The following is a 12190-nucleotide window of genomic DNA, read 5'->3' as shown; positions in this document are numbered from 1 at the left end:
CAGGATTTGAGAGTGTCTTCTCTAGACTCACGCAGCCAAGGAAACGAGGCTGTTTCACTGATTAGTCCTGGGGTCCGAGTCCATAGGACGCTCAAAGCAGCTGTGCAGATTGACTCTGTGGTTAAGAAGACATACGGTGTATTGGCCTTCATCAATCGTGGGAATTGAGTTTAGGAGCTGAGAGGTAATGTTGCAACTATATAGGACCCTGGTCAGACCGCACTTGGAGTACTGTGCTCAGTTCTGGACGCCTCACTACAGGAAGGATGTGGAAACTATAGAAAGGGTGCAGAGGAGATTTACAAGGAAGTTGCCTGGATTGGGGAGCATGCCTTATGAGAATAGGTTGAGCGAACTTGGCCTTTTCTCCTTGGAGTGATGGAGGATGAGAGGTGACCTGATAGAGGTATAGAAGATGATGAGGGGCATTGATCGTGTGGATAATCAGAGGCTTTTTCCCAGGGCTGAAATGGCTAGCACGAGAGGGTACAGTTTTAAGGTGCTTGGAAGTAGGTACAGAGGAGATGTCAGGGGTAAGTTTTTTCCCTACGCAGAGAGTGGTGAGTGTGTGGAATGGGCAGCCAGCGACGGTGGTGGAGGCGGAAACGATATGGTCTTTTAAGAGGCTCCTGGATAGGTACATGGAGCCTAGAAAAATAGAGGACTATGGGTAACCCTAGGTAATTTCTAAGGTAAGGACATGTTCGGCACAGCTCTGTTGGTTTTCTATGTTTCTAACATTGTGGGCCGAAGCAACACTCTGTAGGGCTTTTGAGCTGAAATACTGATAAATGCTCTCCTCCCAGAGGTGCTGCTTAACCCATGAGTTCTTCCAGTAGATTGTTGCTCCAGATTCCAGTGTCTGCACTCTCTCTTGAAATTATACTAATGTAATTGTAAAATACCCCGTAATTAAAAAAAGTACCTTGTAATTAATTGTGTTCATGAATATAATCAATAGATTTTATAAATAATAAAGGTACCACAACCTTCACTTTGAAACTTTTTAGAGCTTTAATAATTTTACATTGTCTGTGTTTCAAGTTGCAACACTGTTACAAATTGTATTAATAAACAGAATGAAAGTTGGCAGCTCATTGTTAATAAACCACCGTCCTGTTGAATGCCAACGCCATCCAGTCAAAACATTTTAGTTTTGCCATTTTGCCTGTCAGTTGCTTTGACTCCCTGATATCATTTACTTTTGTTATGAGTTGTGATTTGTGTTTGTTTGATGTGCATATTACCAAAAAAAAATTAAAATGCAGCATAGTTTTCAGGCTGTGTCAAAAAAAATTCTTGCTCAGAACAAAGCAAATAATTATAGGGAATGTTGAGATATGTATATATTTTTTTCCATATAAAATATTTCTGTTTTTTGTAATTATAATCTACATTGCATTAAATGAATGAAGTCATCACACAAGGTATAAAAACCTGAAAGCACATATCATCAGGCTGAAGGACAAATTCTGCTGTTATAAGACTATTACATGGTTCTCTAGTGTGATAAAATGGACTCCTGCACTCACAATCTACCTCGTTATGATCTTGCACCGTGTTGTCTACCTGCACTGCACTGTCTCTGTAGCTGTTACACTTAATTCTGCATTTTCTTATTGTTTTACCTTGTATTACCTCAACGAATTGTGCAATCATTTGATCTGTGTGCGCAGTTATGCAAGACAGGCTTTTCACTTTACCTCTGAGGCCTCCGTAGGTCAGAGTCAACCATGGGTGTTGAATCCGAGATAGACAAGCCTGGGCAGTACGATATGGGGAACAAGCTGTTGCTCACTTAGCAAGCTCCCCCTCTCCACGCATCTGATGGACCCAAAGGTACGGCAGAGACCGATACAATTTGGCACCAGCAGCATCGCAGGAGTTGCCAGTCAGCATTGAACTCAGTGTGGCCTGAGGGACTCCAGCTCTGGATTTTTCCCCTGGGGTTTACTCACAAAGCCCTCCCCATAAGTGGGTATAGCCACAAGGCAGTAGAGGTTTGAGATCAGAGCAACACACATCAAAGTTGCTGGTGAATGCAGCAGGCCAGGCAGCATCTGTAGGAAGAGGTGCAGTCGACGTTTCAGGCCGAGACCCTTCGTCAGGACTAACTGCGTTCACCAGCAACTTTGATGTGTGTTGCTTGAATTTCCAGCATCCGCAGAATTCCTGTTGTTTGCGTTTGAGATCAGAGTTTTCTTTCTCCTAGATGAGCTTCCAACCATGGCTGACAAACCCCATCTGCCTGAAACGACGGGTTTTAAGCACCAGTTACTCGCCTTTGCCCCTTCTGCCAGCAGAAATGTTTCCACTGGGCTTAGTAGTTAAGCCACTCGTGAAGGCCAGGAGCTGGCTATGGCTGTCAGGGGGCTATTTGAGGTGCACCCCTTTGGGAGCATTTAATAGTGGGAACTGGTCCTGGACTATAACAATGTTAAGGGACCAACCTACCTCAGTACATGTGAAAATAATAAACCAATTCCAATTCCAATTTCACCAGGCTCAAGGACAGCTGCTAGCCCACTGTTACAAGACTACTAAACAGTCCTCTAGAATAATAAGTTGTACTCTTGACCTACCTCGTTATGATCTTGCACCTTATTGTTTGCCTGCACTGTACTTTCTCTGTAATTGTCACATTTCATTCTGCTTTCTGTCATTGTTTTACTTTTGCGTTTGTTTTATTGTTTCTGTTTTACTGTTGTTGGCCGAATCAAAGGTGGTGATGAATCAGCCGCTGGGAGGGAGATGGCTGAGTGGTGATGCCACAACAACAGCCTCTCACTCAGTGTCAGCAAGAACAAGGAGCTGATTATTGACTTCCGAAGGAAGAAACCATTCAGAATTGGAGGTGGAGAGGGTCAACAACTTTATCATTTCACAGCATCTGTCCTGAGATCATCGTGTATGTGCCTTTTCAAAGAAGGCACAGGTGCACCTCCACTTTCTTAGAACTTGGCACAGATCTGGCATGTCATCTAAAGCTTTAACAACCTTCTGTAGATGCCCAGTGGAGAATATTTTGACTGGTTGCATCATGGCCTGGAATGGAAGCACCAATGTCTAAGAGCAGAGAAGCCTACAAAAAGTGATGAGTACAGCCCAGTCCATCACAGGCACTGTTGAGCACATCTGTAAGGAATATTGCCACACGAAAGCAGCATCCATCAGCAAGGACTCCCACCATCCAGGCCATGCTCTCTTCTGGGTGCTACAGTTGGAAGGAGATACAGGAGCCTCAGGTCCCATACCACCAGGTTCAGGCACAGTTATTAACCTTCAGCCAGCAGTGCGGACAACTTCACTCACCACAACACTGGACTGGTCACTAAACAAAGCCTCACTTTCAAGGGCTCTGCACCTCATGTTCTCAGCATTTATTTATTTGGTTATTTTTGTGCAAAAGACAAACTGCAAATACAATGGTTGCTTTTCAGTCTTTGCATGTAGTTTTGAAATTAATTCTATTATATTTCTTTGTTCTGCTGTGAATTTCTACAAGAAAATGAATCTCAGGGTAGTATAGGGTGACATATACATACTTTAATAATAAATTTACTTTGAACTTTGTACTATTTCAATGCACTGTGTGATTTGATCTGTATAAACAGTATGCAAGACAATCTTTTCACTGTAACAATAATAAGCCAATTTCAAACATCCATACTTGGTCCAGTAACAAATTATTGCTCCCTTTTATTTAAATGATAAAGTGGGTGAGAAAAGCATGAATTTAGAAAGAAACGATCTTGAAGGTGTTGGGAGGAATGACAGAAGATACACAGGCCTGAAAGCATGTACCACCGGGCTTGAGACAGCTACCCTTGTACAACAGGATGGACTTCTGACTTCACGATCTACTTCATTATCATCTTCCACTTTATTGTCTACCTGCACTGCACTTTCTCTATAGCTGTTATACTTTATTATTTTACCTCGGTTGACCTATTGTGTAATGATTTGATCTATATGAGCAGTATGCAAGACAAGCTTTTCAATGTGACAATATCGAACCAATTCCGAAACAAAGTAATGACTTAAGAAAATATTGCACTTTTTTACTTGAAGGGTAGAGTAGATGAGAAAAGTGGGAATTTGTTTAGAAATGGTCTTGCTGGGAGGAATGATAAAAGAGGGAATACCCTACTACTGGGTGCTCTCCCTGCACTGGGCAGGGGATGAGCCTGGCCAGGCCGCCCCAATGGATTCTGGGAGGCGGCATGGCCAGGGCCAAGATGGCGGGCGGGCGCGCTGCAAGCCGTTGCGGAAGTGAGGTAAGTGGAGCGGTGGCCCCATGGCCGCGTCTCCCCCTTGACTGGTGGGATGAGGGGAGGAGAGGAGTATGTGTGATCGAGCGCAAACGGGCGAGGCTAGCCGCCGGTGTGAAAAGAAACCGAAGCGGGGGGAGGAGGGAAGCAGAGAAGTGGGGAGTGAGGAAGGCCGGGGCGGACGGAGCCTGCGGCGGTGGCAGCAGCAGAGAAAGGAGCGGGCGGGCCCTCCTCCCCGCAGCCAACGGCGCCACGCGGTCGGGCGCCGAAATAAACCCAACTCCGTCACTCAGCCGCGGGAGGGGGGGGCGGATTAAATTACCCCCTTCCCTCCGGAGGCAGCTCATTGTTGCTTTGATGCTTCAGCTACTCCTCCATTTTATTCCTCGGTTTTCTCGCCGATTTTTGTTTTCACTTTTACCCCCCTTCAGATTTGTCTCGAATTGGGGTCTAATTGAGAGAATGTGTGGGTGAGGATTGGGATCCTCTGGCGAGAGAATAGACATTCTGAATCCTGGAAAATAACCCTTTTTGCATTCCCCACCTCTCCAAACTTTTCCCAACACTCACACTGCATTTCTCTCTCATTACCCCCTTGCCTTATCCCCCTTGACCCGCCTTCACGTCCGCTTGCTTCCCTAGCCCCGCCTCGACACCCCCCAACTTTAGCCTCCTCTCCCCTCACCGTCCTCTCTCCCTTTATCCTGGGGACCCAATACCACCTCTCCTTTCCCACTTTACCCCCTCCCCACTGTGCTCCAAACTTTTCCCCAATCACTCTCCAGAAGAAATTACTACCCAATGCCCTTTCTCAACTCGTACAATTGTAAAGAAAGAAAAGGGAACAGCGAAGTTCCTCCTGATGCTTTAATATATTTTCAAAGGGGCTCTTCTGCACGTTGAAATGTTGCTCCCTGCACTGGGGAGTTTAAAAAAAAATCACTTTACAAAATAGCGTGAATGTGAAATAATATTGCCTGTTATTGTACATTGTTTCCTGATATTGTGTATCAGAAAACTTGCAATTTCTTAATGCACAAGACAATATACATACCGTATATTGCTTGCTTTCTGTCACCATTGATTTTTTAATGCCTGCTCATTTATGTGCTTGTATGTCTCTATAAGGTACATGTTTTGTGTGCGTGTGCGCGCATGCAGCCGCCTTTTTCCACTCGGAGTGTCCAACTGCTGCATTAATTTCATTTGCTGTAGACCTAGTGGCCAGTGTGCCTCGCAGCTCGGCTTTGTGTGCACTTTATGGCGAAGCAAGCCCGTTTTATTTGGTGATAAATATGCGGAACACGTGTCCTTAGTGCAGTTTCGGCAGAGATGCAGCCCTGTGGCTCCCGGCGAAGGTTATGTTTGTTTTTTTTTTGGCTTTCAAAGTCCCGGCCACTTTTTGTGTGTGTGGAGCTCGTTGCGTGGCTGAACGCAGTCCTTCGCATATGTTGGGATAATGGTCATTTTAAGGTCAGTTTGCAATCGGAAGCATCTCTGAACATTAGTTTCTTTTTGTGTGTGTGTCTGAGACAGGTGGAAGTTTCCACGTGTGTGGAGGAGCCACCCGGTTGGGCCATGTGTTTAATCGCGTCTTTAAAATACCGAGTAACGCGATCAAATCGCTTTTTGTTGGTGTTATTATTGCAATAGATTTATATCTAATCGTATCCTTTATTACTCAGTGGACGTATTACTGTTAATATTCCAATTTCGCGCTGATGTATATGTATTCAAGAAAATAACGCAACCATCTGGCTAAAACTGATTTTTTTTTATCTTGCGCTGCTTTGATTCATACCCGCCTGTTCCTGTCTCTAAAGGTCTCAATCAAAAGTGCCAAAACTCGGGCTCTTGTGTCTTGGAAGAATAATGGAACTCGAATTACATAAAGATTAGTTCTCTTATAGTGGCGGCTTGTTATTTTGAATTTTTGGATGTATCGGTTGGAAAAGGATGGGACTGTTTGTTAGTTTTGCTTTCGTCATTGGATCATAGACTGAGCAGGAACTTCTGGTAACGGAAACATGATCTAAATGAATTGTGGGATAGTCGATGCAAACTCTATATGTGGCCTTTGGATTCGTGGTGCATAGCTATGTATGTAAAATATATATATATTAAAAATTGCCATTTTGTGTTGTGGGTAATCAGCTTTATTCTATGCTGAAGTATGAAATTGTCACAACTTCAGAGTTTAAAAAGCATGTTTTCCAGGGTTAAATTCAAAGGTCAAAGTAACTTTATTATTAAAGTACATTTACAGCTCCAAGATAGAATTTTTTGAGGGCATACTCAATAGAATAATAGCCATAATAGAATCAATGAAAAAATGCCCCAAATTGGGCATTCAACTGGTGTACAAAAATTAATAAACTCTGCAAGCAGATAAAGAAGTAATAATAAATTATTATGCAATAAGTATTGAGAACAAGAGATGAAGAGTCCTTGAAAGTGAGTCCATAGGTTATGAGAACATTTCAATCATGGGGCAAGTGTTTCAGTTGAGCACATCTACATGAAACATTGCTTGAGGGGTAATAACTATTCCTGAACGTGGTAGTGGGAATCCTGTGATCCCTGTACCTTCTTTCAGATACCAGAAGTGGAAGAGAGCATGCCCTAGTTAGGGGTCCACGATGATGAGTGCTGCTTTCCTGCGACAGCACTTTCCGTTGATGTGCTCGGAGTTGGGAGAGGGCTTTATCCGTGATGGACTGGGCCGTATCCTTTTGTAGGATTTTCTGTTCAAGGGCATTGTTTCCATTTAAGGCTGTGATGCAGCCTGTCAACATCTCTCCACTATACATCTGTAGAAGTTAGTCAAAGTATAGATGTCATGCAGATTCATCTGCAAAAGCTGCACTGACTGACTTTTCATGTTAGTACTGCATTTTAGAATTTGGTTGAGTTTTGTGTGGGGGAAACAGAAAATAAAGAACAAAGCCATAATCATCCAGCTATTTTGGCTCTCAAAAGGTTTGATATTAAATCCCAAGCCAGTGACTTGATTTCAATGATGTGTTTAGTGCCTCACTGCTGTGGACTGCACGGTCTTTTGGGATGCTACACAATAGCCCTATCTGTTCATGTGGTATTACTTTGAAAGATAGTAGGCTGTATATCCTTAATGTCCATGTCTACATCCTTAAATGCACTGGCAATATCTTTCAATCAGAATTGCTTGCAAACATTTTGTCTCCTCTTTGTCAGTTTGTAGCTTATAGGAAACCGGTGTGCGAATTGGCTGCTGTGTTTCGGGCATTGTAAGTGTGAGTGCACTTTTAGAGTAGTTTGTTGTATTTACAGCACATTGGGGTAAGAGCTCAACTGCAAAAGATGCAGGAGCAAACCCGCCCTGCAATTCACATGGCTCATCCTGGGCATTTCATCTCCACTGTACTACCAGATCCATTTGTCTAAACTCTTGTGCACTCAGTGATCAATTTTCCTTGTATTATGAACTGATATATCAAGTCAGCCTGTAAAATTTAACTGCATGTTCTGATGTACACATGACAAATATAACTAATCCCTCTTTAGACATGTATTTAGTTCTGTTAAAAAGTACCATTTTCTGTTTCTGTCAAAAACGTCTTTTTTTTCATTTTCCACACAAGCCATGTTCCTGTAATCCATTTGTATCTTTTGCTCACTACTTAAAATTGTTTTTCAGGTATGGGCGGTATCAGCTAGGCCCACGTGTATTGCTCCTCCCTAATTGTAGTTGGACAGAAGAGTTTGATGGGGGTATATTAGGGGGTATTGGAAGAGTTAACCACATTACTGTGTCTTCAGTCACTTCTAGGCTTTTCAGATTGTAACTGGGTGCTCCTTAATGGCACCCCATTGCTGGATCTGAAACAGACCTGTTCTGTTCTTCTCTTGGTTTTCTTTAACTAATCCTGCCCTGCGCTCATGAAAAGTGCTGTATAAAAGTTTCTTTCTGTTCCTGATGCAGTATGCTGCCAGCTTTTGGGGTATCTTTGAAGATCTTTTCCAGTACTTGGGGATATCACTGGGAAGCTGACTGGTTTGGTGAATAGAGTACCTGGGTTAATGTTATGTTGTTCAGTGTTAGACCAATTTAAATGCCTCATTTCCTGGCTGAGGCCTGTTGTATCTTGCCTCTGCACCTAACCAAACATTGTTTCAGTTAATATTTAGTAAATAATGCACACATGCTGTTGAGTCAGATGTGATTTTTAAAAAGTATTTAAAAATTGAGTTAATCTAAATAACTCATGGAATATTAAAATGATGCACAATTTTTTTAAAAAAGTGCAATTACATAAAATTAACATACTTTGCTTGTTAGAGTAACATACAAAATGCTGGAGGGGACTCGGGGTGAAAACTTGACCTGAAATGCAACTGTTAGATGCTGAGTTCCTCAGGCATTTTATGTGTGGGTTACTCTGAATTTCCAGCATCTGTAGAATCTCTTGTGTTTGTACGCTGCTTGATACTGTCATTTTTGTTCCCTGAAAAGCAATGTATAAAGATGATTTGCCACCTTGAACTGGCACGGGTTCAGCCAATAGACTTGTCTGTGTAATATTAGGAAGTCCAGGGTAGTCTGTTTTCCCTCTTGAACTTCATTAGGAATCTGGTGGTGGATCGTAGATGTCCTGAAGGCTGGAGTTGAAACTACACTCTAATCAGTTTTCAGATTCAGATTCATTTATTTGTTACATGTATATTGAAACATACAGTGAAATGTGTTGTTTGTGTTAACAACCAACATAAGCTGATGATGTGCTTGGGGCAGTCTGCAAGTTTGTTCACACGTTCCAGCGCCAACAAAGCCTGACCATGATGTTCAGCAAAACAACACAAGCAACATTATAGCCACAGCAACAAAGCAAAACAAGTCCCATTCCTCCATTTCTCGCACACACTCACACACAGAGACAGGTCTCCAACTCCAAAACAGGTTTCCTCCAGGCCTCCAGATTTGCAAACATTGAGTCTCCAGCTTCTGGACATGCTGACTCAAGGCTTTGACATTGAGCCTTGACTTCGGTATTGACCAGTATGATTCAGTATCTGTGTGTTATTCATTTTTTTTTGTTGTTTGCGTGATTTGTTCCTTTCCCCCCCCACATGTTTGATGGACTTGTGTGTGTTTTTTCTTTAAATGGGTTCTGTGCTGTTTCTTTGTTTTGTGGCTGCCTGCCAGATGAATCTCAAGGTTGTATACTGTCCATACTTTGATAATAAATGAACTTTGACCCCAGAATTCGCTGATGTTGGGACCCTGAACTCCGGACTTGTACAGGCCTCTGATCTCAGGAGATGCTGACCTGGCAGTCACCAGCCCCCCCTGCATCCCACTGACATGGACCTCTGATCCCAGGAGATGCTGACCTGGCAGTCACCAGCCCTGCTGCATCCCACTCTCATGGACCTCTGATCCCAGGACCCACCAACCTTGGAGGATCTCACTGAGTCGGGGTAAGGAGGGGAAACTAGCCCTCATTCTCAGGGCCTTGACCATGGGGATTGCTGGTCTTCATCCACAGCACTGCCTACCACCTGTCTATGGGGATCACTTGCCTTTGACTGTCGAGTACTCTGATCTGGACTAAGGCCTGACCTCTAACTCTCCTTATTCCTCTTTCTCAGTCTTAACGCCAAACTCCCTGTGCTGTCCCCAAACCTATCCATATGAACCTTAAAAAAAAATAAGTCAGAGATCTTGACAGACAGCACAACTCTGTGTTATCTTGACTGGAAGGTTTTATGTAAAACATAAGGTTAAACAGCATGGAAACAGGCCTTACTGTTCAGATGATCCGTGCTGACCCAACTGTTCATCTAAGCTGACCTTAATTCCTTTCATTTGCCCTAGATCCTTCTAAAATAAAAGTTAACAGATCCAAGAAATTTTACTAATTTTTATTTAGATTTGCAGAATGTCTTTTTTTAAATTCCATTTCATTCCTCTGCAGACATGCAATTAAAAATCTGCATTTTAAATCAGCTTTTACATTTAGTCACTGGGGTGGAATAAAACATCCCAAGGTGCTTTAAGCCAGGAGTCCCCAGCTTTTTTAGCACCGCGGACCGGTTTAATATTGACAATATTCTTGCGGGCGGCGGGGGGGAGGGGGTGTTGTTCAAGTAGGGTTAAACTCATCTAAACATGTCTTTTACAGTTTGGGTTGCCAACTTTCTCACTCCCAAATAAGGGACAAAAGTAGCCGTCAAATCCCGGGACATTTTACCCCAGGAAAGACTACCATGACCATGAAGCCTTGCGCGGGCACCTGTGTGCACATGCGTGACGTGTGCATAGCCATGTGCATGCGCGTACGTGCTGATTTTTTCCCCCACAAATCGGTTTTGCCTTAATCTTCCCGACTATACTGTACATACATTATTTCTACTTTATATAGGCCATGTATTTATCATATCATTTCTGCTTTCACTATATGTTAGTGTTATTTTCGGTTTTATGTGTTATTTAGTATGATTTGGTAGGTTATTTTTTGGGTCTGGGAACGCTCAAAAATTTTTCCCATATAAATTAATGGTAATTGCTTCTTCGCTTCATGCCATTTTGGCACGAAAGGTTTCGTAGGAATGCTGTACCTTAGCGGGGAAATACGGGACAAGGGCGGTGCCGTATGGGACAAACCAATCTAGCCCAATATACAGGATGTCCTGGCTAATGCGGGACAGTTGGCAACCCTGTGTTCAAGTTCAACAGTGCATGACAGGGAATGAGGAAAGGTGCTGCTGACTCATATTGTTTCCTCGCGGCCCGGTAGTACATTCTCTGAGGCCCGATACCAGTCCGCAGCCCGGTTGTTGGGGACTGCTGCTTTAAGCACCTATTGGACACAGTAGATACAAAAGCAGATGCCCAAAAGACTGGTCACAGGGTTTTAAGCATGTCATGGTTTGTACTTGTACAAGAAGTTTCTTAGGGCAGCTAGCAAAGTTTAAAACATGAGATTCTGCAGATGCTTGAAATCTTAAGCAATGTACATAGTGTTGGAGGAACAAAATGTTTAATGCTGTGCAGGCCCAAAGCATTGACTGTTTTATTTCTCTCCATAATGTTGCTTGACCTGCTGAGTTCCTCTGGCATTTTGTGTGTATTGCCAATAAAGTTTTCCTTGAAGCGTAGTTACTGTAACACAAGCAATGTGGTAGAGAATTTGTGCAGAAAAGCTTTTATTTAAAAAAAACACATAATAATGACCAACTAATCATTATCCAGGGCTAGTTTACCTGCTCTTGGGGGTGGGGGGATTTCCTTGCGATCTTTTGCTCTCTGCCAATGAAAGTTTAAAATTTCACTCAAAAGATAGCACCTGTGACAGTGCAACACCTTCTAGCATTGCACCCAAAATAATAGCTTAGACTGTGAATGCTGAATCAAATATAACAGATATAGCATCTCACTCAAATATAAGACTTCTACCAGTTGAGTCACTGAGAGGATTTGAGATGGGGTACCAACAATTGAAGTTGAGAATGTGTATGTGTCCTTAACTAAGGGGTTCTGTGATCTTGGAGATTTGTAAAGGGAGGTGTGATAAGTCGCACAAGTACTTGAGGGTTTTTTGAAAATAAGGATAAATATTTAAAATTTGATGTTGATAAAGTTTAAGGGAAAGGTGGATTCTCAAGATTCCTGTAAAACAATGGATTCAGTACTGACCATGTCTGTAACTGCAGTGTGTTTGAATAATGTCTCACAGCTGCCTTCTTTGGAGCAAGATAATTAAAGTTTGCCCAGATCCACATCAGATGTCTCTGGGCTTTTCACACCTTTTGATTTTGACAAAAAGCAGAACCTGATGGAAATTAGACAGAACATTCCTTTCTTAATTAAAGCATAAATTTGGCGGATGTTCTTATCTTTGTAATTAAGTTGTGGCTCCAGCAAACCAGGTAGGACATTC

At 42.7% G+C, this 12190-nt stretch overlaps 1 protein-coding gene across 5 annotated transcripts in view; it reads left to right on the top strand.

Annotated features, from left to right (window-relative positions):
* Positions 1 to 4210: 4210 nt before the first annotated feature.
* Positions 4211 to 12190, top strand: part of zzz3 (zinc finger, ZZ-type containing 3) — a 173416-nt gene continuing 165436 nt past the window's right edge. For 2 of the 5 annotated variants that reach the window (XM_063064729.1, XM_063064728.1), the window contains exon 1: positions 5502 to 5744. Coding sequence is in view for 1 of the 5 variants with exons in the window: in XM_063064731.1 (XP_062920801.1) it covers positions 5731 to 5744 (14 nt within the window). In the remaining 4 variants the exon portion in view is untranslated. Of the gene's footprint in view, positions 4278 to 5501; positions 5745 to 12190 lie in introns of those variants that run through there. The other 3 variants (XM_063064726.1, XM_063064727.1, XM_063064731.1) reach the window with 3 other exon arrangements.

This window comes from Mobula hypostoma, chromosome 12, assembly GCF_963921235.1.
Source record: "Mobula hypostoma chromosome 12, sMobHyp1.1, whole genome shotgun sequence".
Taxonomy (NCBI): domain Eukaryota; kingdom Metazoa; phylum Chordata; class Chondrichthyes; order Myliobatiformes; family Myliobatidae; genus Mobula; species Mobula hypostoma.
Note: the sequence above shows the minus strand (reverse complement) of the source record. Positions and strands in the feature narration are given on the sequence as shown.